The sequence below is a fragment of the Hibiscus syriacus genome, unplaced genomic scaffold, assembly GCF_006381635.1.
Source record: "Hibiscus syriacus cultivar Baekdansim isolate YM2019G1 unplaced genomic scaffold, ASM638163v2 tig00110365_pilon, whole genome shotgun sequence".
Classification (NCBI taxonomy): Eukaryota; Viridiplantae; Streptophyta; class Magnoliopsida; order Malvales; family Malvaceae; genus Hibiscus; species Hibiscus syriacus.
The window spans coordinates 963,360-985,058 of NW_024062703.1; the positions used below are offsets into that span (position 1 = coordinate 963,360).

Genomic DNA, 21,699 nt, shown 5'->3' on the forward strand with positions numbered 1-21,699 from the left:
TTGAAATGGATTCCCTCGACTAGACACACTGTACTATCACTAACCATAATGGAATTTTCCCATGTTGTACCCCCCCTCCCCCGACATTAAAGTTGAAGCAGCGGCAACACCATCACGATTCCGAAGATGGAAAACAGCAACAACATCACCCACGTTGGGAATGGTTGTTTACTGTTTCTTGTATCCCTCGGCTTATCTACATTTTTAACATCTTCCGCGGAAGAGTTGACAAGTTTTTCTATCTCGGGTCTAGGGTTATCTCCTTGAGGTGATTCTGCATATAAATGCTCCGGCACAAGTAGTTGTCGCTTGTTGTACTTATCGACATACTCTGGAAACAATTTTCTGAATGTCGGGCTGCCATAGAAAAACCTATGTTGTAATTCTCAATTTGTAAAGAGATGTCCACGAAAAGTTTAGAGATAAAACGGTTGGCTAATAAGAATCCAGCCAATTCTAATAAATTTAGCTTCAACACGAAAACAATTAACAGGCGCAAAAGCATTATCAATTAAGCATACTAGCAGAAAATGGGTGAAACTGATTTGAAGAGCCCTACTTCTCAAAACAAGAGAGAGAAAGAATCCAGTGTATGTGAAGTAATAAACTTACTTTTTACAATTAAAAGAAAGGGATGTCTTTGCCAGGCGTATTTTCTCGGCAGCAGTAGCATTTACGCTGCCAGTGGTAGGACTGTTATCTATCTGCACAAGAAAAAGGCAGTTTGGCTTAAGGAAACATTCCAAACGCAAGCAAGAAGTACTGCAGCTTATCAAAAATGCAATTTAAATGAATTAAGACACAAGAAAGACTCCAAGTTTCACCATGAAAGACAGAAGCCCTGTGAGTATGCTGCAAAATAAAACAAAAAAAGAAGTTAGCAATCTTTGGCAACTGTTTCACATGTCAACACCACCCTATGAGTAATTGGGTGCTTGAAAAGGTTCCAAAAAAGGGTGCAATTAGACTGAAATCTTGTACCTTGATACAGACCATGTCGTAACCGATTTTCGTCCGGGCACGAAATATTATAATTTGGCGGGAAAATTGACGTGAATAAATAATTTTGAAAATAATTTGTGAGTCGCCATCGGCCTTTTGGGTCAGGTAGGTCGAATACCTAAAAATTATTTTTTTTAAAAGAGTTTTAAGAAAACACTAATAAAAAATGAACTGATCTGCGTTTATAACCAAAAATTCGTTCTTTTTAATAATAAAAAGGGATTCGTGGTCGGTTACGTTTAGGGAAGGATTAGCACCCCTACAACGCCCAAAATTGGTACTTTTTAATTATAAATTGTCTCTATTATTAAAATTTTTTAAAAATTCAAAAATATATTTAATTTATAATCCTATTATTTCAAATTTATAAAAAATATTTATTTATTTAAAAATATCAGAAAAGAACTTCTAGGTGCCTTAAGACAGCTCCTTTCTTTGATATTGATAAATATTAATTTAAATAATATTGTTTAATTTTTAATTTTAAAATATCAGAATAGGACATCCAGTTGTATTAAGACTGTCCTTTTCTTCGATATTAAAAATAAATATTTAAAAATTACTATTTATTATATATATATATTTATGAATACATAAATATATAAACAAATAAAATAAAAATACCACTAAAATAATATATTTTAAAAGCAGTAAAATAAATGAAAACATATAAATAAATGACTAAATTATAGTAAAAATAAAATTTAAAAATCTAATTTAATTAATCAAAATTATAGGGATTAAACATGCTATTTCTTTATTTTATTTATTTAATGACTAAAATAAAATTATCTAAAATTCGGATATTAGAATAAAATAAATTAAAAATATAAACTAAGGATTAAAATATTATTTATTAAAATTAAGGGATTAAATCTGTTATTTATCCTAAATATATTATTTTAATATAAAGGACTAAAATAAAAGAAATTAAAATTCGAAGACTGAATTAAAAATATTATAAATTCAATTTAATGACTAAAATGTAAAACATATAAAACATAGGGATTACGGAAAGGGTTTAACATTTATAAAATTACACAAATAGCCCTCCCCAAAACGGCGTCGTTTGGAAAGGGCTATTTAATGCCCAAACCGGCTGGCCCTTCGGGCCAGCTATCTCATTTCTTTTTTTTTTCTTTCTCTCTCAAACAGAGAGAGAAGAGTTCTCTGGCTTCTCTCTAAACTGAGAGAAGCCGTCCCGGTCAGCCACCACTACCGGGCTCCGACCACCGCTGCCGGCCACCGTTAATGGTGGCCGGAAATTACAAAAATCCACCAAAATATAGATCGGGACGGTCTAAAACCGTTTCCGGTGTTCTTTTTCCTTAAAAAGCTCCCAATCGGAGCAGATCTACAAAAATACCTTCGGTTTTCGTTGTATCCGGCGACGGTTGGGGTTCTCCGATGACAGAGTAAGCTTCTTTCCTCTCTTCTCTCCTTTTTTTTCTTGCTGCGTTGATGTTGACTGAGATCGTTGGTATATTTTTTAGTATATTTTTTTTTCTCTGTTTTTTTTTCTCTCTGTCTCTCTGTGTTCTCTGTCTCTCCGTTTTTTTTTCTGTCCCTGTTTTTTTTTTTTTTTTGGTTGGGGTGGTGGCTTTTATAGCCACCACCGGTGTGGCCATCGGACCGGTCCGAAGATGGGGTCTCGGTGAGTCACCGGACTACCAGTGGTGACTCACCCCGTAGCCATGGCGTGGACGGCTGGCGTTGGAGCTTCTGGAGCCTTCGGTTGGGACGTGGCAGCGGCGGAGGCGGCGAGATAGCAGCGGCGGCCGCGTGTCCCTAGGGTATCAGACCCTAGGGTTTCCATCTGGGGCAATCTGGATCGTTGGATCTCTTAGATCCAACGGCTGTGATGAGGCGGCCGGCTAGATTAGGGTTAGGAAACCCTAACTGAAACCCCCAAATGTTTAGGGTTTCTGGTTTGTTCTGGACCGGTTCTGGTTTGTTTGTAACTGGGCCGGTCCATTTGTAATTGGCATGTAATTAATTATTTATATATATTTAATATATTTAATAATAATAATAATGATAATAATAATAATAATAATAATAATAATAATAATAATAATAATAATAATAATAATAGTAATGTGGGTAAAAAATTAGTATCTTCAGCTGCCCCTCTTTGCTCATTCTTGTGTTAACAAGAATAGGGCAAAGATGAAAAGATAATAAAATTTTTTATCCATTTGGCTTCACTTGATTATAATGGAGATATTGAATAAATTCTTCTCTTTCTTCAGATGAGTTCTTCTCATTATGAACTTTCTGCTGGGGATGATGATCCATCAAATGATGAATTCAAGCAAAAGATTGAACAAGTTCTTCTCATTATGAACTTCTTCTTCCTTCTTCAGATGACGAGTTCTTCTCATTATGAACTCTACCTGGCAATGTTGATCCATCAAATGATGAATTCAAGCAAAAGATTGAACAAGTTCTTCTCATTATGAACTTCTTCTTCCTTCTTCAGATGAGTTCTTCTCATTATGAACCTTCTCTGGAAAAGATAATCCATCAATTTGATGAATTCAGAAAAAAGGTTGAACAAATTCTTCTCATTATGAACTTCTTCTTCCTTCTTCAGATGAGTTCTTCTCATTATGAACCTTCTCTGGAAAAGATAATCCATCAATTTGATGAATTCAGGAAAAAGGTTGAACAAATTCTTCTCATTATGAACTTCTTCTTCCTTCTTCAGATGAGTTCTTCTCATTATGAACCTTCTCTGGAAAAGATAATCCATCAATTTGATGAATTCAGGAAAAAGGTTGAACAAATTCTTCTCATTATGAACTTCTTCTTCCTTCTTCAGATGAGTTCTTCTCATTATGAACCTTCTCTGGAAAAGCTGATCCATCAAGTGATAGAATTAGGCAGAAGGTTGAACAAATTCTTCTCATTATGAATTTCTTCTTCCTTCTTCAGATGAGTTCTTCTCATTATGAACATTCTCTTGAAATGTCAATCCATCAAATGATAGATTTGAATCTTTGCTAAAATCTTTGAAATTCCTGTTAAAAATTCAACAAGAATAAAAATGAATGAAAATGCATCTATTTTTGCAAATGCCTAAATATGATGCATGAATGTTAAGTTGTTTGATTTCAGATTGGTGAATTGAGTATTTCTTCAATTGTAAAAACCCAATAGATCTTTCTTCTTCAAAACAAAGAATCTATCATCTTTGACAAATATAGATGTAGATATAATGTCACAAAACCTCTTGAGAATAAAACTCAATAGTATTCAGGCAACATGTTGATTCTGATAACAATTCATCTGATTATGAAGTGACCTTTCAAGATGATTTCACAGATATCGATAGTTCTTCTAATACCGAGAAATCTTGACTTCTGATTCTGATGAAGAGAATAAACTGTTATACTTGACAAAAATGTGATTCTCAGAGGCTGAAACTTAAATAGCCCTAGAGAAATGTGGTCCAGATTCATCAATTGCAGAATTGGCAAATTTTATATGTGCTGCTTAAATGACTAAGGCTGCTGATGCACTTCTTCTAGTAAAAGATAGGAAGTCATTATGCAATGATCCCAATTACAAGCAAAGGCAAAACTTGGGCTATGATTTTTGAAAAGGAAGAAGCAGAAGAAGCTTGAAAAGAAGCTTCTTAATGAAGATGATCATGCAGTTCATCTTTCAATTCCAACGATCGGTTCTGGGGTTCCTACTGAATCAGATCAGATAACTCAAAGAACACTTCCAGAAGATGCTATTGGGTCTCCTTCATCTTTCTAAATTCAATAACTAGTTTTACCAAACCAGATCAGATAACTCAAAGAACACTTCCAGAAGATGCTATGAGCACATTCATCTTTCAAAATTCAATGATTGGTTCTGTCTAACCAGATCATATAACTCAAAGAACACTTCCAGAAGATTCTATGAGCACATTCATCTTCTAAATTCAATAACTAGTTTTACCAAACCAGATCAGATAACTCAAAGAACACTTCCAGAAGATGCTATGAGCACATTCATCTTTCAAAATTCAATGATTGGTTCTGTCTAACCAGATCAGATAACTCAAAGAACACTTCCAGAAGATGCTATGAGCACATTCATCTTCCCAATTCAATGATTGGTTCTGCTAAACCAGGTCAGATAACTCAAAGAACACTTCCAGAAGATGCTATTAACAAATTCATCTTCTAAATTCAATGATTGGTTCTGCTAAACCAGATCAGATAACCCAAAGAACACTTCCAGAAGATGCTATTAACAAATTCATCTTCTAAATTCAATGATTGTTCTGTCCAACCAGATCAGATAACTCAAAGAACACTTCCAGAAGATGCTATTGGCAAATTCATCTTTCAGTTAATGTTTGGACTAGGATATCACAATACTTATTTGATGTAGAGCCAGAATTTGTAGATTCGAAGTATTTCCATGCTACTACACTGAAAAGGGCTATATTCATAATTCTGCCAATTAAGAACAGATTTTCTCTTATTTTGCTTCCTCCATGTGCTGATGCTTTTCCATTGACAAAGAAATGATGGCTTTCATGTGATCCAAGAACAAAGTTGAACTGTTTATAAACATGTACAGGACGTCTCAAATTGACAGAAAGGATCTATAAGGTTCTTGAAGCTTATGACAATGAGCCACCTTCAAGTGTCCAGAAGTATGTTCTTAATGAGTGCTGAAAATGGAATCTAGTATGGGTTGGAAGGAATAAAGTTGCTCCACTTGAACCTGATGAGGTGGAAATGCTTCTAGGTTTCCTTAAAAACAATACACAAGAATCTGTATAGAGATATGTTTCCCAGTGATATCAATGTCTTGTTTCTTTTTACTGGAATCAAAGCTACAAAGGTTGCCTTCTACTGTCTTAGTATATTTTTGAAAACAGATGTGCAAGACCTAAATGGTGATCGATTGGAGCAATTGATGAGTAGAATTGTCAAATTCGACCTTGTTCAAGATGGTGATGATTTGCTTACTTTGTATTCCACGTATTTAAAAGTATTAACATAAAGTGATATTCAGAAATCTTTAATTTATTTCAAAATTATGTTAAATCATAGAAGAATAAATTGAATTTCCAAAAATAAATTGAATCTCAAATAAATTGAACTTGAAAAAGATAGAATTGTATCCAAAGTTATGGCAAGCATAAGAATGATAAAAATTCAAATGTCTCAACAAATTATAAGCATAAGTATTTCTAAATTAATCAAGTTGACACAATTTAGAGAAATGATGTAAGCTTTTGTCTGGAAGATCTCAAATGTTGTCGAAATGTTTGTAGATGTGAAGTTTCTTCCAAACTGTCAAAATCTTAAGAGAGTTCAATTGCCAGATGCCTAATACCAACCTGCATTTGAGCCGCCTTTTCAGGTTTTCAACTCAAATCCTTCTTTTGGTTACAAGATGCTCTTTGCGAGTTTTCACCTTGACCCCCCCTTTTTTTTTCTTCTTTTTCTCTTTTTTTCTTTTTTCTAATTTTTTTTTTAATTTTTTTATTTTTTTTCTTTTTTTTTCTTTTCTTCAAGCATAATATTTCTTGACAGAATCTGAGTTTATTGGATTTCTCAGAATTTTTCCATCCATTTCTGCCAAGATCAATGCTCCTCCGGAAAAGGTCTTTTTTACAACATATGGCCCTTCCCAATTAGGCATCCATTTCCCACGGAAATCTTTATGTATAGGCAAGATTTTTTTTTAATACTAGATCACCCTCTTGGAATTCTCTTGGATGTACTTTTTTGTCATGAGATTTCATCATCCGTTTTTGATACATCTGTCCATGGCAAATAGCTTTCAATCTTTTCTCTTCAATAAGGTTCAATTGATCAAATCTAGCTTGGATCCATTCAGATTCATCCAATTTTGTTTCTCTCAATATTCGAAGTGATGGAATCTCAACTTCAATTGGTAAGACTGCTTCCATCCCGTAGACTAGAGAAAACGGTGTTGCCCCAGTAGATGTTCGAACAGTAGTTCGGTATGCGTATAGAGCAAAAGGTAACTTCTCGTGCCAATCTTTGTAAGTTTCAGTGGTCTTTGTAATGATTCTCTTGATGTTCTTATTTGCTGCTTCAACTGCCCCATTCATCTTTGGACGATATGCCACTGAGTTTGCATGTTTGATCTTAAATTGTGCACAAAGTTCGGTCATCATTTTGTTGTTCAGGTTCAGAGCATTATCTGTAATGATCCTTTCTGGTAGGCCATACCGGCAAACTATTTCTTTCTTTATGAACTTGCAGACTGTGGACCTCTTAATATTGGTATATGAAGCAGCTTCAACCCATTTGGTAAAATAATCAATTGCCACAAGGATGAAACAATGTCCATTCGATGCTTTTGGTGTAATTGCTCCAATGACATCTATTCCCCACATAGAAAATGGCCAGGGTGCTGTCATTACATGTAAAGGAGATGGGGGTACATGAATCTTGTCTGCATATATCTGGCATTTATGACATTTCCTTGCATAATCAATGCAATCTGTGTACATAGTAGCCCAATAGTATCCATATCTCATTATCTTTCTGGCCATGGAAAAACCATTTGCATGTGTTCCACATATTCCACTGTGTACTTCTTCAATGACATTTCGAGCTTCGCTGGTATTTAAACATCTCAATAGCATTTGATCATTGCTTCTTCTATACATAATCTCTCCATCAAGAAAATATCCAGCAGCCATTCTTCTCAAAGTTCTTTTATCAATTTCCGATGCATTTGGTGGATAACTTTGATTTTTGATATATTGCAGGATATCATGATACCATGGTTTACCATCTACCTCTTCTTCCATACTATAACAATGTGCAGGAATTTCATAAATTTGCATTTTGATTGGCATCATATCAACTTTCTTAGTTGCTTGAAACATAGCCGCTAATGTAGCCAAAGCATCTGCCATTTGATTTTCTTCTCGAGGGAGATAATTGAAGGTAACTCTCTCAAATTCTTTCACTAATTCGAGGGTAAAATTTCAGTATTCCAACAATTTGGGATCTTTTGTTTCCCATTCTCCTCTCAATTGATACACCACCAAGGATGAATCTCCATATATCTTGAGAAATTTGATTTTTCTTTCTATAGCTGCTTTCAATCCCATGACACAAGCTTCATATTCTGCCATGTTATTGGTGCAAAAGAACTCCAGTCTACTCGTAAAGGGATAATAAATATTTTCTGGAGAAATTAACACTGCCCCAATTCCTCGTCCCAAAGCATTAGATGCTCCATCAAAATAAAGCTTCCAAGTTGCAAATTCATCATTTGTTCTGACTTCTTCATTCATGGATATGCACAACAGATCTTCATCGGGAAAATTAAAGTTCAAAGGCTGATAATCATTTGATACACGACTGGCCAGAAAATCAGCTATGACACTTCCTTTTATCGCTTTTTGGTTGACATATACAATATCAAACTCAGATAATAACATCTGCCATCTAGCCATTCTGCCTGTCAAAGCTGGTGATTCCATTAAGAATTTCAAAGGATCAAGTTTTGATATCAACCAAGTAGTATGGTATAACATATATTGTCTGAGTCTTCGAGTAGTCCACACCAAAGCACAACATAATTTTTGTATTGGTGGATATCGAACTTCACAATCAGTAAATTTCTTGCTCAAATAATAAATAGCTTTTTCTTTTCTTCCAGATTCATCATGTTGTCCTAGTACACATCCCATCGAATTTTCGAAGACCGTCAAGTAGAGAATTAATGGTCTATCAGGCATTGGTGATACTAAAATTGGGGCATTGGATAAATATTTCTTAATAATATCCAAAGTTTCTTGACATTCTTCATTCCAGACTTCAGGATTGTTCTTTCGAAGTAATTTGAACACTGGATCACATTTGTCAGTTAATTGAGAAATGAACCGAGATATATAATTTAATCTTCCCAAAAATCCTCGAACTTCTTTTTTTGTATTGGGTGGTGGAAGATCTTGAATTGCTTTGACTTTATCTGGATCAATCTCGATTCCTTTTTTGCTGACTACAAATCCCAAAAGTTTCCCGGAAGTTACCCCAAAAGTGCATTTAGCGGGGTTAAGCTTTAATTGATACTTCCTCAATCTTTGGAAAAGCTTCCTCAAATTTTGAATATGTTCTTCTTCAGTTCGGGATTTGGCAATCATGTCATCTACGTATACTTCAATCTCTTTGTGCATCATGTCATGAAACAAAGTTACCATGGCTCTTTGATATGTTGCCCCTGCATTTTTCAATCCAAATGGCATTACTTTATAACAGAATGTGCCCCACATGGTTATAAATGTTGTTTTTTCCATGTCTTCAGGATTCATCTTTATCTGATTATATCCTGAAAATCCATCCATAAATGAAAACCATGCGTGCCCTGCAGTATTGTCCACCAGTGTGTCTATGTGGGGTAATGGAAAGCTATCTTTCGGACTAGCTTTGTTGAGATCTCTGTAATCCACACACATTCGAACTTTCCCATTTTTCTTTGGTACGGGAACAATGTTGGCTACCCATTCTGGGTATTTAGATGCCTGTAGGAAACCTGCATTGATTTGTTTCATCACTTCTTCTTTGATTTGCAACAACATTTCTGGCCTCATTCGTCTGAGCTTTTGTTGGACCGGTTTATATTTTGGATTGATTGGAAGCTTGTGTATCACTATATCTGTGCTTAAACCAGGCATATCTTGATAAGACCAGGCAAATATATCTTTGAACTCTTGAAGGAGATTTATCAATTCTTGCTTTATCTGGATGGTCAGAGTAGTACCAATTTTCACCTCTTTTATTTCTTCATCTGTTCCCAAATTCACAGTCTCAACCTTTTCTTTGTGGGGTAGAATTTGTTTGTCTTCTTTTTCTACCAATCTTAATAGTTCAGTAGGAACATCACATTCTAGTTCATCCTCACACCCATTGATTTCTTCCAGACATATATTCTGCTCTAAATTTATCACTGGATTAAATCTAGGGATAAACATGCTATTAACATGGTGACACCTGCAAATTTAAGTCGGACATATTTCCGAAAGAATATAGTAAATTTATGAAATAAATGTAAAAATGTAAGAAAATGTAAAGAATGATTGCCGTATGAAAATTTTAAAGAAAATTTCTTATATTTAACATAATTTCTTTTACAAGATAACAAAAAGTTTTCATTATTTTTGAGCTAAACATAAAGATTAGTTCTGAATATTACTCTGCATTAATATTAAAAACTATAGGAAGATCTTCAGTGGTCCAATTGGTGAGTGTTTCTCCAGGAAGACATGGGCGAATCCTATCCAAGTATTTGCCAGTTTTGCTGTTATTCATGATCATGTTGATAAATAAACCATTTATAGCTTCTTCAACTATGTCTTGATCTTTCGTCAACTTCTCTTCTTTAAAGGCTTCAACAAGCTGCTGTTCTACATTAATTGTTCCCCCTGATCTGAATGTGGTCTTTAACTGTGGAAAAAACATGTGTTCCCATATGATTTCTTTCCCTTTCAATTTTGCCTTTCTGTCTTCACATCTTCTTTTCATCTCTTTGTTCTTTTGCTGAAGATTGGGCTTAAACCCTAGCCCAAAACGGTCTTTTTTCATCTTTATACTGATAGGAACTGAAATCCCTTGAAGATTCTTTCCTAGACCTTTCCCAGCTTTAGCTCCGATGCCTAAAGTTTGTTGTACTGTCATCTTGGTGCAATCAGACAATCTGGGATATGGAATTTTGCTTCCTTCTGCAATAAAGGTTGCATTTACAAATTCAAGAGCTCGAAAAGAGCATTCAAGAGCCTCATCATTGTTGTCGATATATGGAACATCGCTTGTTACAGACGCAATGATTTCTTCTTCAGCACTAACGCATATTAGTTGTCCATCAACAACAAATTTCAATTTCTGATGTAATGAAGAAGGAACGACTCCTGCTGAATGAATCCATGGCCTCCCTAATAGACAATTATATGTGGGGTGGATGTCCATCACCACAAAGTCAATATTGTACACTACTGGGCCAATTAACAACGGTATTTCCATTTTCCCAAGCACTTCTTTTTGAGTACCATCAAATGCTCGTACTACATTCTGATAACTCTTCATGTGTGATTGATCCAGAGGCATTCTTTGAAGTGTGACTAGAGGCATCAAGTTGAGAGCGGATCCATTGTCAATCAATACTCCTGGCAACACATGACCATGACAATGTGTCGTGATGTTCAAAGCTTTTACTGACCCCATTCCGCCTTCCGGTATTTCAATATCTTCTGAGGTATTGCCATGGCTTTTCCTTTTGCTTTCACTTGTTCTGAAGCATTGGATGTTTCGGGAGAGTAACATCTCACACTTCTCGTAAAGAAACCGACCTCGCTCACTGCTTCAGACGTCGATGTTGTACTCAGACTTTGTATTTTCTCTTCTGTTTTTTCTAGAGAAACAGATCCTCCTACCATTGAAACATTGGTAGTATAATTCCAAGGTACCCTGCGGGTATCTTTGTATGGAAATGGTAGAGGAGTGGTGATAACTACTTTCGGCTTTATTGGTGCAGGAATCGCTGTAGATGATTTCACATTAATGATCACAGGATCATTTATTCTTTGACTTGGTTTAGAATCCTCTGATGAGCAAACATCATCTTCTTTTTTTCCTGGTTCTTCTTCAAAGAATTCTATTTCTCTGTTGTTAATCAATTTTTGCACCAAATCCCTAAACTCAGGACATAGTTGAATCTTATGCCCTTTCTCCTGATGATATTCACAATAATTCTTGCCTTCATTCTGCTTTGGCTTGAATTGTTGTGGAATTATACCGGCTAAAGAGAGTTGTTGGAATACCCAAACAAACGGAGATTTAATTTCAGAAATGTCAGTCTTTGCTTTCTTTCTGTTCTCTTCCTGAATTGCATTCACGTTTTTATCTCCATGATTTGGCAATGGATGATTTGATGCAGATGGTGTATTGAATTCCAACTTCCCAGTGTTGATCAAATTTTGAACCACCCTTTTGAATGCCAAACAGTTTTCAATAGAATGACCTGTGATTCCTTCATGGTAAACACAGTGTGCTTTTGTATCATACCAAGGAGGGAATGGTGGTTGCATGGGAACCAAAGGATAGGGCCGTATGACATCTGCTTTTAACAGCGAATCATAGATCTCAGCATATGGTACTGGTAAAGGTGTAAAAGACAACCTTTCATTTTCCTTTCGAAATCCTCTGGAATCTGCTCGATTAGTGTTTGTTTCCTCTTTCTTAACCCTTGGCTGGGTTATTGTAACACTTTTCGATGAATCCTTGCTGTAAGAATTTGCATTGTTGACTTCATTCTCCTTTTTCCGGTACGTAGGTCTTTTGGAACTAGACCCATCATTTGATTCAATTTTGCCACTTTTCAAGACATTTTCAATGAGTTCTCCAGAAATGACCAAATCTGCAAAATTTCTGGTTGCATTCCCCATTAGATGATTTAAATAAGGAGCCTTCAAGGTATGAACAAATATTACTGTGGCTTCTTTTTCTGACAAAGGTGGTTGAACTTGGGCCGCTGTGTCACGCCATCTCTGGGCATACTGTCTGAATGTTTCATTATTCTTTTTCTCCAAATTTTGGAGAGTCCATCTATCGGGGACCATGTCTGTTACATGGCGATATTGCTCTAAAAATGCTTTAGCCAAATCTTTCCAGGATCTAATGTTGGCTTTGGTCAATTGAGTATACCATTTTAAAGCCGGTCCTGTCAAACTATCCTGGAAGCAGTGAATTAACAATTTCTCGTCCTTCACATATCCTGTCATTCTTCGACAAAACATAGTAATGTGGGATGAAGGGCATGTAGTACCGTCATATTTATCAAATTCGGGAGCTTTGAACTTGATGGGGAGGATTAGGTCTGGAACCAAACTCAACTCACTAGCATCAAACCCATAGAATGATTCAGTTATTTCCACGGATTTCATTCGTTCTTCTAAGCTCTTGATCTGTCTGGTCAGTTCTTCATTTACTTTTTGTTTCTCATTCAGCTCATTCAAATCTGGGATCAAATGCTCAGTATTAATATCCCCTATTTTCACATCGGATATAAGCGGATTTTTGCTTGAAGATGCAGGATCCACTTGTTGGTTTTCATGTGGTTTAGCTTCTTGAAATGCAGATGTACGAGCATTGATTTGTATAGGTGTAGTACCAGAATGATAAATTGGTTCTGGTGGAAAACCTAGAGGATACATAGGTTCTTGGTCGAAAGATACAGGATTTTCATGCATTTTTCCACTGATAGCCTGCCTTTTAAATATGTCCTCTATTCTCTTCATCATACTGTCTTATGAATTTGCAATACTGGCTTCAATTTTTTCCAGCTTCATTCTCATTTCTTCTTGTTCTTTATGATGTTGTTCCTCAATACGCTGTATTTTATCCTCCATAATTCTCTTAGTAGCTTGTCTAGTACCGTAGTGATGTTGTATTTCTCTTTTGGCCAGAATAACTGCGATTGAAAAATCTTTTAATATTATTTTTTCCAAATTTTAATTAATGAATTTTATCTTAATAAACTAAAATAATAAAATTATTCATAAAGAAAATTATGAAATGAATGATGAATGTATGCAAAATGTATGTATGCAAAAAGGTATTGATCCCAAAAAGTTAACTGTCATAGAACAACTTTCATCGGCATACAAAAGTTTCTTTATAATAGTTCATAACTACAGATAAGGCGTAGCTTTCCTATTAAGCTCTATAATTTCTTTCATTAACCATGACACCTTCTTTCCGCACTTAGAAACTGGATCAACGTGATGCTCAATTATTTTGGCTTCAACAGCTAGTTCCCCAACATATCTAGCAACTTCACTCATTTGAACCATGGCCTCGAACACCATATTGCTTCTTTCTTCACTTCTTTCCACATAGAACTCAGTTGACTTTTGCCACTGTTTATTCATTTCTCCAAGAGTTTGCTCTAACTCAGTGATTCTGACTTGACAATTGTGCAGAATTTTTTCAAGATCTCTAATGCGTCTTTGCAGTGAAGTATTTTCCTCATTTCTTTCCTTGAGATCATTAGGTCCTAGACGAACCTTTTCTTGAAACAACGATTCTTCAAGTTGCAAAATGTAAGCATTAAACTCTGAGTTTTTGTTTCTAGACTGATCCAGATCTTCTTCAAGTTTTGTTCGTGCTTCTTGCGTTCTTTGATTAAGCTTCTGGATTTGAACATCATTGTTTCTGCATTTTGCATCCAATTGCTAGCCACTTCCTGTTCTACCTCAAGTTTGGTGTTGAAATTTTTTCTTTCCAACATTGGATTCTTCCATCTTTTGGCCTCTGACTTCAAGTTCAGCAATCAACTGGTTCATTTCAGATTCAAATCCCTTGAACATGATATTTTTCTCACCTTCAAATTTATTAAAGATGTCATTCTTCATCTCTTCTAAATCTTTGGCTCGATCCCTTTCTCTTTGCATTTCATTCATGATTTCGCGGTGTTCAGCCTTGTGTTTTATAATTTGCTCTCTTCTGTCAACTTCAAAATCTTCCATTTTTTGCTTTCCTTTCTCAAGGCTTTTGAGTAGACGGCTATTCTTTCCTTTCAGATCTTCAACTCGTCTTTTCTTGATGTTCAACTCTCTAGTCATCTGTACCGTTGATTGGCTTGGTCTTGATGCTTTCCGGGATTTATATAACTCCTGGTAATTTTTCTATAAGGCTCTGTACTCATCCTCACCTTTTTCTTTATCTTTTCTCAACATTGCACATTGTGATGAATGAAATTCAATGTCAACCCCCAACATAGCTTTATCTTGTCTCATTTGCTCTAATTCTTTCGACCAGCCTTCTCTTTCTGCTTCAAACTCAGCTCTCAAGATTTCAATCTCTGACAGAACCACCTTAATGCGATCTTCCATAGAGATATCCTCATTTTGATCTGGTAAAGGAATATTTTCGTTTTTCCTGACAGATCTCCATTCTTCATAATCAGGAGTTAGCATTTTCTTTTGCTGCTTTAGCTCGGATACAAAAAGTTGTTTTCCAAGCTGTAACGGCTTCCATGATACTTCTTTTATAATTTTTGCTGTGGAATGCGAATTCAGATGACTGTAACCCAGCAGTGACAGGTACAAATTGACGACCTTCATACTGTCTTATGACCAGAAGTGGTGCATATCCAATTCCTCCCCATAATCCGAGCAACATTATCCAGTTGTAATTTCCATATTTGTAAAAGAATTCCCTTTGGATTTGCCACGGGGCTCGCCAAATCACGTCATTGCTTTGTAGATTTCGAAAGGCATTAATCCACATATCTTTCTTAATTTCTTTCGGCCATTCCTGCTCCAAAAATTCTTTTAATGGTGAGTAATCCGTATTAAAGCGTCGGTATGAAACCTTTTCTGTCCTCCAGAAATGACTACGGATCCAAACATATAACAACTGGGTACACCCTGAGAATCGTCCACCTCCTAACCTTTTACAAGCATTTAACGATCTGAAGGTCTATGCTAGGATTGCAGAAGCAGGATTAATCTTTTTCGGTAGCTGTTCAAACAAATCTACCACTGCAGCTTCAACATATCCCAATACTTTTGGGAAAATGACGATACCATACATACCCAGAGCAAATAAATCGAATCGTACTTTAATATCTGGATGACTCTGAATAAGTTCTTTAATGTTGGTCCAAGCGATGCCTTCACTTTCTCCTTTTTGTTTTGTACGGGATGCCACCCATTCTTCTCGTACCCCAGCAATCTTTGCTAATTTAACTCGAAAGGGTTGAGTTTTAATTGACTTTGAATAGATTCGATTCTCCAAAGCCCCATCTATATGTAACAAAGTTGTGTATTCTTCAATAGTAGGGACCAAATCCTCTTTATTGAGAGTGAAGCAATTGTACCCTGGATTCCAGAATTGAATTAGGGCTCTGAGTAATTCATCATCAACTTCTACATAGAGCAAATATGGGATGTCTCCGTAAGTCTGATAAAACTGCAATTTTTTGTTTGAATCCCAACTTTCCCAAATGCTTCGCAAATCTTGCATATCATTTCTTTTTAGTGAAACTGGAGCATAATTGGCCAAGTCAGATACATAATCATCTTGCAGGCTGTCTCCTTCTCGTCTTTGTAAGTCCTCAGCCCACTGTCTTACTTCTGAGTTTAGAATTACTTGATTTGAACACTTTTTATCCATAGATGAAGGTTTTCCAATGAGACAATTAACACAAGGATCAATGTCTTTTATCCTGTATGATGCAATGCAAACAGAAAAATAAAGAACACACAAAAAGAAAATAAATTAGTTTACATAATAAAGAAATTTAATAATAACATTTACATAAATATTCTTTATTTAAACATGCTTTTCTAAATTTAAATAATTTAAATAAACATGTAATTTAATTAATAAATAAATTAACAAGAAAGTCAGAATTCATTTCTCCTGTGTGTACACCTATTTCGGCATGACTTCTGATCGGAAGAGTTTCTAAGGTTCTTTATATGCAGGGTTTCAGATCTAAGAATCAAGGTACCCGAATTGTCCTTGTTAGTGCCCCCTTGGGTTGCTAACCCTCAATCCTAGTCCATCACAGACTAAAGTGGATCGAGTTCAATTCGAGGGGATACATTTCTCTATATCTGACACGGAGAATAAATTCTCACGAAGACATAGAGCATATGAACCCCGAAAGTTACTTGCTAGGTCTGACACGGAGAATAAATTCTCACGAAGACGTCGCTTTCACTCCCACTTAAAAGGGACAACTCAATTATAGAGTTTTATGTTATGCAATGCAAGTGTTGTGTGTGAGGAGAAATGTTCATACCTCTGACAAAATAAATAATGAAATAAAATACTTACAAATAAAATAAAACATATAAATATTATGAAAAAAATAAGTAAATATAAAAATTTTGAAAAGAAAGAATTAAAAATTAAATATATTAACTTTTAATTTTTAATTAATAGAGACAATTTATAATTGATTTTTAAAAGTTTGACCAGGTTCCCCAGCAGAGTCGCCAAGCTGTCGTAACCGGTTTTCGTCCGGGCACGAAATATTATAATTTGGCGGGGAAATTGATGTGAATAAATAATTTTGAAAATAATTTGTGAGTCGCCATCGGCCTTTTGGGTCAGGTAGGTCGAATACCTAAAAATTATTTTTTTTTAAAAGAGTTTTAAGAAAACACTAATAAAAAATGAACTGATCTGAGTTTATAACCAAAAATTCGTTCTTTTTAATAATAAAAAGGGATTCGTGGTCGGTTACGTTTAGGGAAGGATTAGCACCCCTACAACGCCCAAAATTGGTACTTTTTAATTATAAATTGTCTCTATTATTAAATTTTTTTAAAAATTCAAAAATATATTTAATTTATAATCCTATTATTTCAAATTTATAAAAAAAATATTTATTTATTTAAAAATATCATAAAAGAACTTCTAGGTGCCTTAAGACAGCTCTTTTCTTTGATATTGATAAATATTAATTTAAATAATATTGTTTAATTTTTAATTTTAAAATATCAGAATAGGACATCCAGTTGTATTAAGACTGTCCTTTTCTTCGATATTAAAAATAAATATTTAAAAATTACTATTTATTATATATATATATTTATGAATACATAAATATATAAACAAATAAAATAAAAATACCACTAAAATAATATATTTTAAAAGCAGTAAAATAAATGAAAACATATAAAATAAATGACTAAATTATAAAAATAAAATTTAAAAAATCTAATTTATAATTAATCAAAATTATAGGGATTAAACATGCTATTTCTTTATTTTATTTATTAATGACTAAAATAAAATATCTAAAATTCGGATATTAGAATAAAATAAATTAAAAATAAAACTAAAGATTAAAATATTATTTATTAAAATTAAGGGATTAAATCTGTTATTTATCCTAAATATATTATTTTAATATAAAGGACTAAAATAAAAGAAATTAAAATTCGAAGACTGAATTAAAAATATATAATTCAATTTAATGACTAAAATGTAAAACATATAAAATAGGGATTACGGAAAGGGTTTAACATTTATAAAATTACACAATAGCCCTCCCCAAAACGGCGTCGTTTGGGAAGGGCTATTTAATGCCCAAACCGGCTAGCCTTCGGGCCAGCTATCTCATTTCTTTTTTTTTCTTTCTCTCAAACAGAGAGAGAAGAGTTCTCTGGCTTCTCTCTAAACTGAGAGAAGCCGTCCCGGTCAGCCACCGCTACCGGGCTCCGACCACCGTTGCCGGCCACCGTTAATGGTGGCCGGAAATTACAAAAATCCACCAAAATATAGATCGGGACGGTCTAAAACCGTTTCCGGTGTTCTTTTTCCTTAAAAAGCTCCCAATCGGAGCAGATCTACAAAATACCTTCGGTTTTCGTTGTATCCGGCGACGGTTGGGGTTCTCCGATGACAGAGTAAGCTTCTTTCCTCTTCTCTCCTTTTTTTCTTGCTGCGTTGATGTTGACTGAGATCTTTGGTATATTTTTTAGTATATCTTTTTTTTTTTCTCTGTTTTTTTTTCTCTCCGTCTCTCTGTGTTCTCTGTCTCTCCGTTTTTTTTCTGTCCCTGTTTTTTTTTTTTTGGTTGGGGTGGTGGCTTTTATAGCCACCACCGGTGTGGCCATCGGACCGGTCCGAAGATGGGGTCTCGGTGAGTCACCGGACTACCAGTGGTGACTCACCCGTAGCCATGGCGTGGACGGCTGGCGTTGGAGCTTCTGGAGCCTTCGGTTGGGACGTGGCAGCGGCGGAGGCGGCGAGATAGCAGCGGCGGCCGCGTGTCCCTAGGGTATCAGACCCTAGGGTTTCCATCTGGGGCAATCTGGACCGTTGGATCTCTTAGATCCAACGGCTGTGATGAGGCGGCCGGCTAGATTAGGGTTAGGAAACCCTAACTGAAACCCCCAAATGTTTAGGGTTTCTGGTTTGTTCTGGACCGGTTCTGGTTTGTTTGTAACTGGGCCGGTCCATTTGTAATTGGCCTGTAATTAATTATTTATATATATTTAATATATAATAATAATAATAATAATAATAATAATAATAATAATAAAATAATAATAATAATAATAATAATAATAATAATAATAATAGTAATGTGGGTAAAAAATTAGTATCTTCAGACCACATAGGGTTCCAACTTTCTGGATGAACTGAAAAAGAACATGAGCAAATTTAAAATGAAATCAGTTGTTAGAGATACAAATAAACAGGAATATCTTACTCTTCAAAAAACTTGCAATCGCTCATGGACAAGCATATTTTCTTCCGAGTCATAAATCGACCATTGGGGGTGATCATTCTACATGAAATAAAATTTGAATTTGACATCACAAAAAGCTGTGTTCTCTATCATAAATTTCGAAAAGTAAAAACTGCAAGAGTCTACATACGTGATTCCGGGAGGTTTGTAGGGATACTCAGGAGGGAACTTGATCTTTCCATAGTAACACCCACCTTAGAACCAAAAAAAATAAAAGGAACACCGGATAGCAGTATCAGATAGCTACTTCCAGATTCTACAATGAGTTAGATAAAATTAATCACAAGCTATCATGGGATATACAAGCCAACCTGCAAAAGGTGTTCCTTCACTCCCTTCCAGAACATAATCTGAAAGAATGAAGAAGAAAAATTAAATCAAGACCATAAAATCTACTACATCCACAATATGTCTTGGATAGAACTCATATTAGTCCAATCATAATCAATCACCTCTGCAATCTTAACTCAGTATAAAAAGATCATAGAAGCTTAGATTACAAGTCCAACATTAGGAATAACTAGGAAAATAGCCAATTTTATCGTTGAACTTCATAAGTAGAAGGATAACATGCCATGTACTGATCACTATAATATCAGAACTCATCCTTACTTAGAAGACAAAGAAAAAATAACTAAGCAAATTAAGGTCGACTTCCAATTCCTTCAAGGCAATATCTTGAAGTTTTACATAGATAATCTTAAAATAAGATCACAAGACAATAGAAATTGGATTCTAGTTCACTGTAAATCATTCCAGAAGTCTGCTAAATTATTAAGTGCCTTTGGCACACTCAATCACAAATTTACAGTCCAGATCCTAGCTAGCAGGAAGCTTTATAAATTTGAATCTCAACTGAGATCCCTATATATAATTAGCCAACAGTCAGGTTAATTCCTTCCATGAATCACTTTTAAATTAAATAGACAACATGAAAACAATCATTTTCCTTCACTTAATCACTTATAAGGATAAAATCTTAGGATAGTTAGCAAATTCCTTGTTATAGAAGATGTTTTGACATTAGTATTAGTCTGTGATAGAGCTTTATCTAGAGAAAGGAGATAAAAAAGATTTAATAAACTTACGCCACTCAAAAATGTCACTTGGGAATGGACGAGCAACGACATGAGAAACTGGTTCCTATAAGTTCATAGAATAACTGTTAAAGTACCTGGGGGGGACCCCTTATACAAATAACAACAATCATTCAAGCACCAATATATTTTTAATAATACCAAATTATTAGTGAAGGGAGAGAAAAGATATCTAACATTTTTATTTTTCAAATGAAATTAAACATAATGCTGAATTTTTGGTTGATAAACCAATAAAAATAGACAATATAGACTACAATTTTGTACAGAACTAAATTTCCAGTCCATTCACTGTTGAAGCAAATTCTGCATTAACAAGCCTCATAGACAGGATAGCAGAGATAAAATTTTCCTTGTATTAAGAAAAGAAGCTTATAAACCACACAGTAATAATTGGAAAATTGCACAAACATGAAAGTTTAACTAGGTAAAATTAACAAGATCTCTACAACATCTAAGAATTTCCCAGGCACGATTTATATAAAGTGTAACAATAGAAGGAATAGGAAACAATACCTTACAAAGTGCTCTATATTCTTTCTGAAGGCGCTTAATACACGAGTTTTCTGCCATCTAGAAACCTAAAAGCAGTCTCAGCCACAACCAAAGAAAAACCACCCTCTGTTTTGTTCCTTCAACTTTTAAATTAAAATATTCATCGACACAACAGAGAAAAATATGAACAAATAGTCAAATAGAGACTATACAATATATTCTACAACCATTTAACTAAAATCCTCTACCTAAAGATAAGAAACAAATCAGCTAATCAAAGGAATAACGATCCAGTGAAATTATCGAGTCATCAAAACCTCAAAATCCATTAATGATTTTGACGAGTTCAGAATCAAGAATCATGAGTATAACTGAACAAAAACAACATACATTTGCATTTATATTCCTAAGTTGAGTTTAATTCACGATATTTGATATTAAGTCAAAGAGTTTAACCCAATTAAGAGGTCTACTTTAGGGTTCCATTTTTTTATTGTGAAACTTTTGGAACGGAATTAGCAAAATCATTACAGATTAATTAAGAGAGAAAAATTGATATATTCATCGAATGACTAATATGCTGATTAAACAACAAGTCAACGTCTAATCCAGGATCTCTTCCTAATTAAGCCTGAAAAAATCAATCAAAAAGGAGATCGATCTTACAAGTTACAATAACGAAATTCATACAAAATAGTTCAAATAAATGATTATAAAATCGAAAAAAATACGATTACCTGGGGAAATGAGGCGGTTAGTGTATGAACAAAGGAGAATCGAAGCCGGAATTAGAAATGTTATAAGAGAAAATAACCTCAGTGACAAAAAATGCCTT

General features: G+C 34.7%; 1 protein-coding gene across 1 annotated transcript; it reads right to left on the minus strand.

Moving 5' to 3' along the window:
* Positions 1-59: 59 nt before the first annotated feature.
* LOC120121254 (ubiquitin-conjugating enzyme E2 34-like) lies at positions 60-21,109 on the minus strand. Its single transcript, XM_039140656.1, has 10 exons — positions 20,886-21,109; positions 20,361-20,415; positions 19,584-19,622; positions 19,403-19,466; positions 19,250-19,311; positions 19,135-19,162; positions 982-993; positions 825-852; positions 613-704; positions 60-357 (listed from the first exon to the last, which is right to left on the minus strand). Exons 1-10 carry the CDS (start codon positions 20,940-20,942, stop codon positions 87-89), a joined length of 708 nt encoding a protein of 235 aa, XP_038996587.1. The 5' UTR covers positions 20,943-21,109; the 3' UTR covers positions 60-86.
* Positions 21,110-21,699: the final 590 nt, after the last annotated feature.

What these genes read in the sequence shown, in the direction of transcription:
- LOC120121254 (XM_039140656.1), bottom strand. Translation starts at nt 20,942, where the DNA reads ATGGCAGAAAACTCGTGTATTAAGCGCCTTCAGAAAGAATATAGAGCA. An exon ending in AAGTGACATTTTTGAGTGGC is followed by an intron (nt 19,623 to 20,360) that starts GTAAGTTTATTA and finishes TCATTCTTTCAG; the next exon opens with ATTATGTTCTGGAAGGGAGT. An exon ending in CAGGGCTTCTGTCTTTCATG is followed by an intron (nt 705 to 824) that starts GTGAAACTTGGA and finishes TTTCTTGTGCAG; the next exon opens with ATAGATAACAGTCCTACCAC.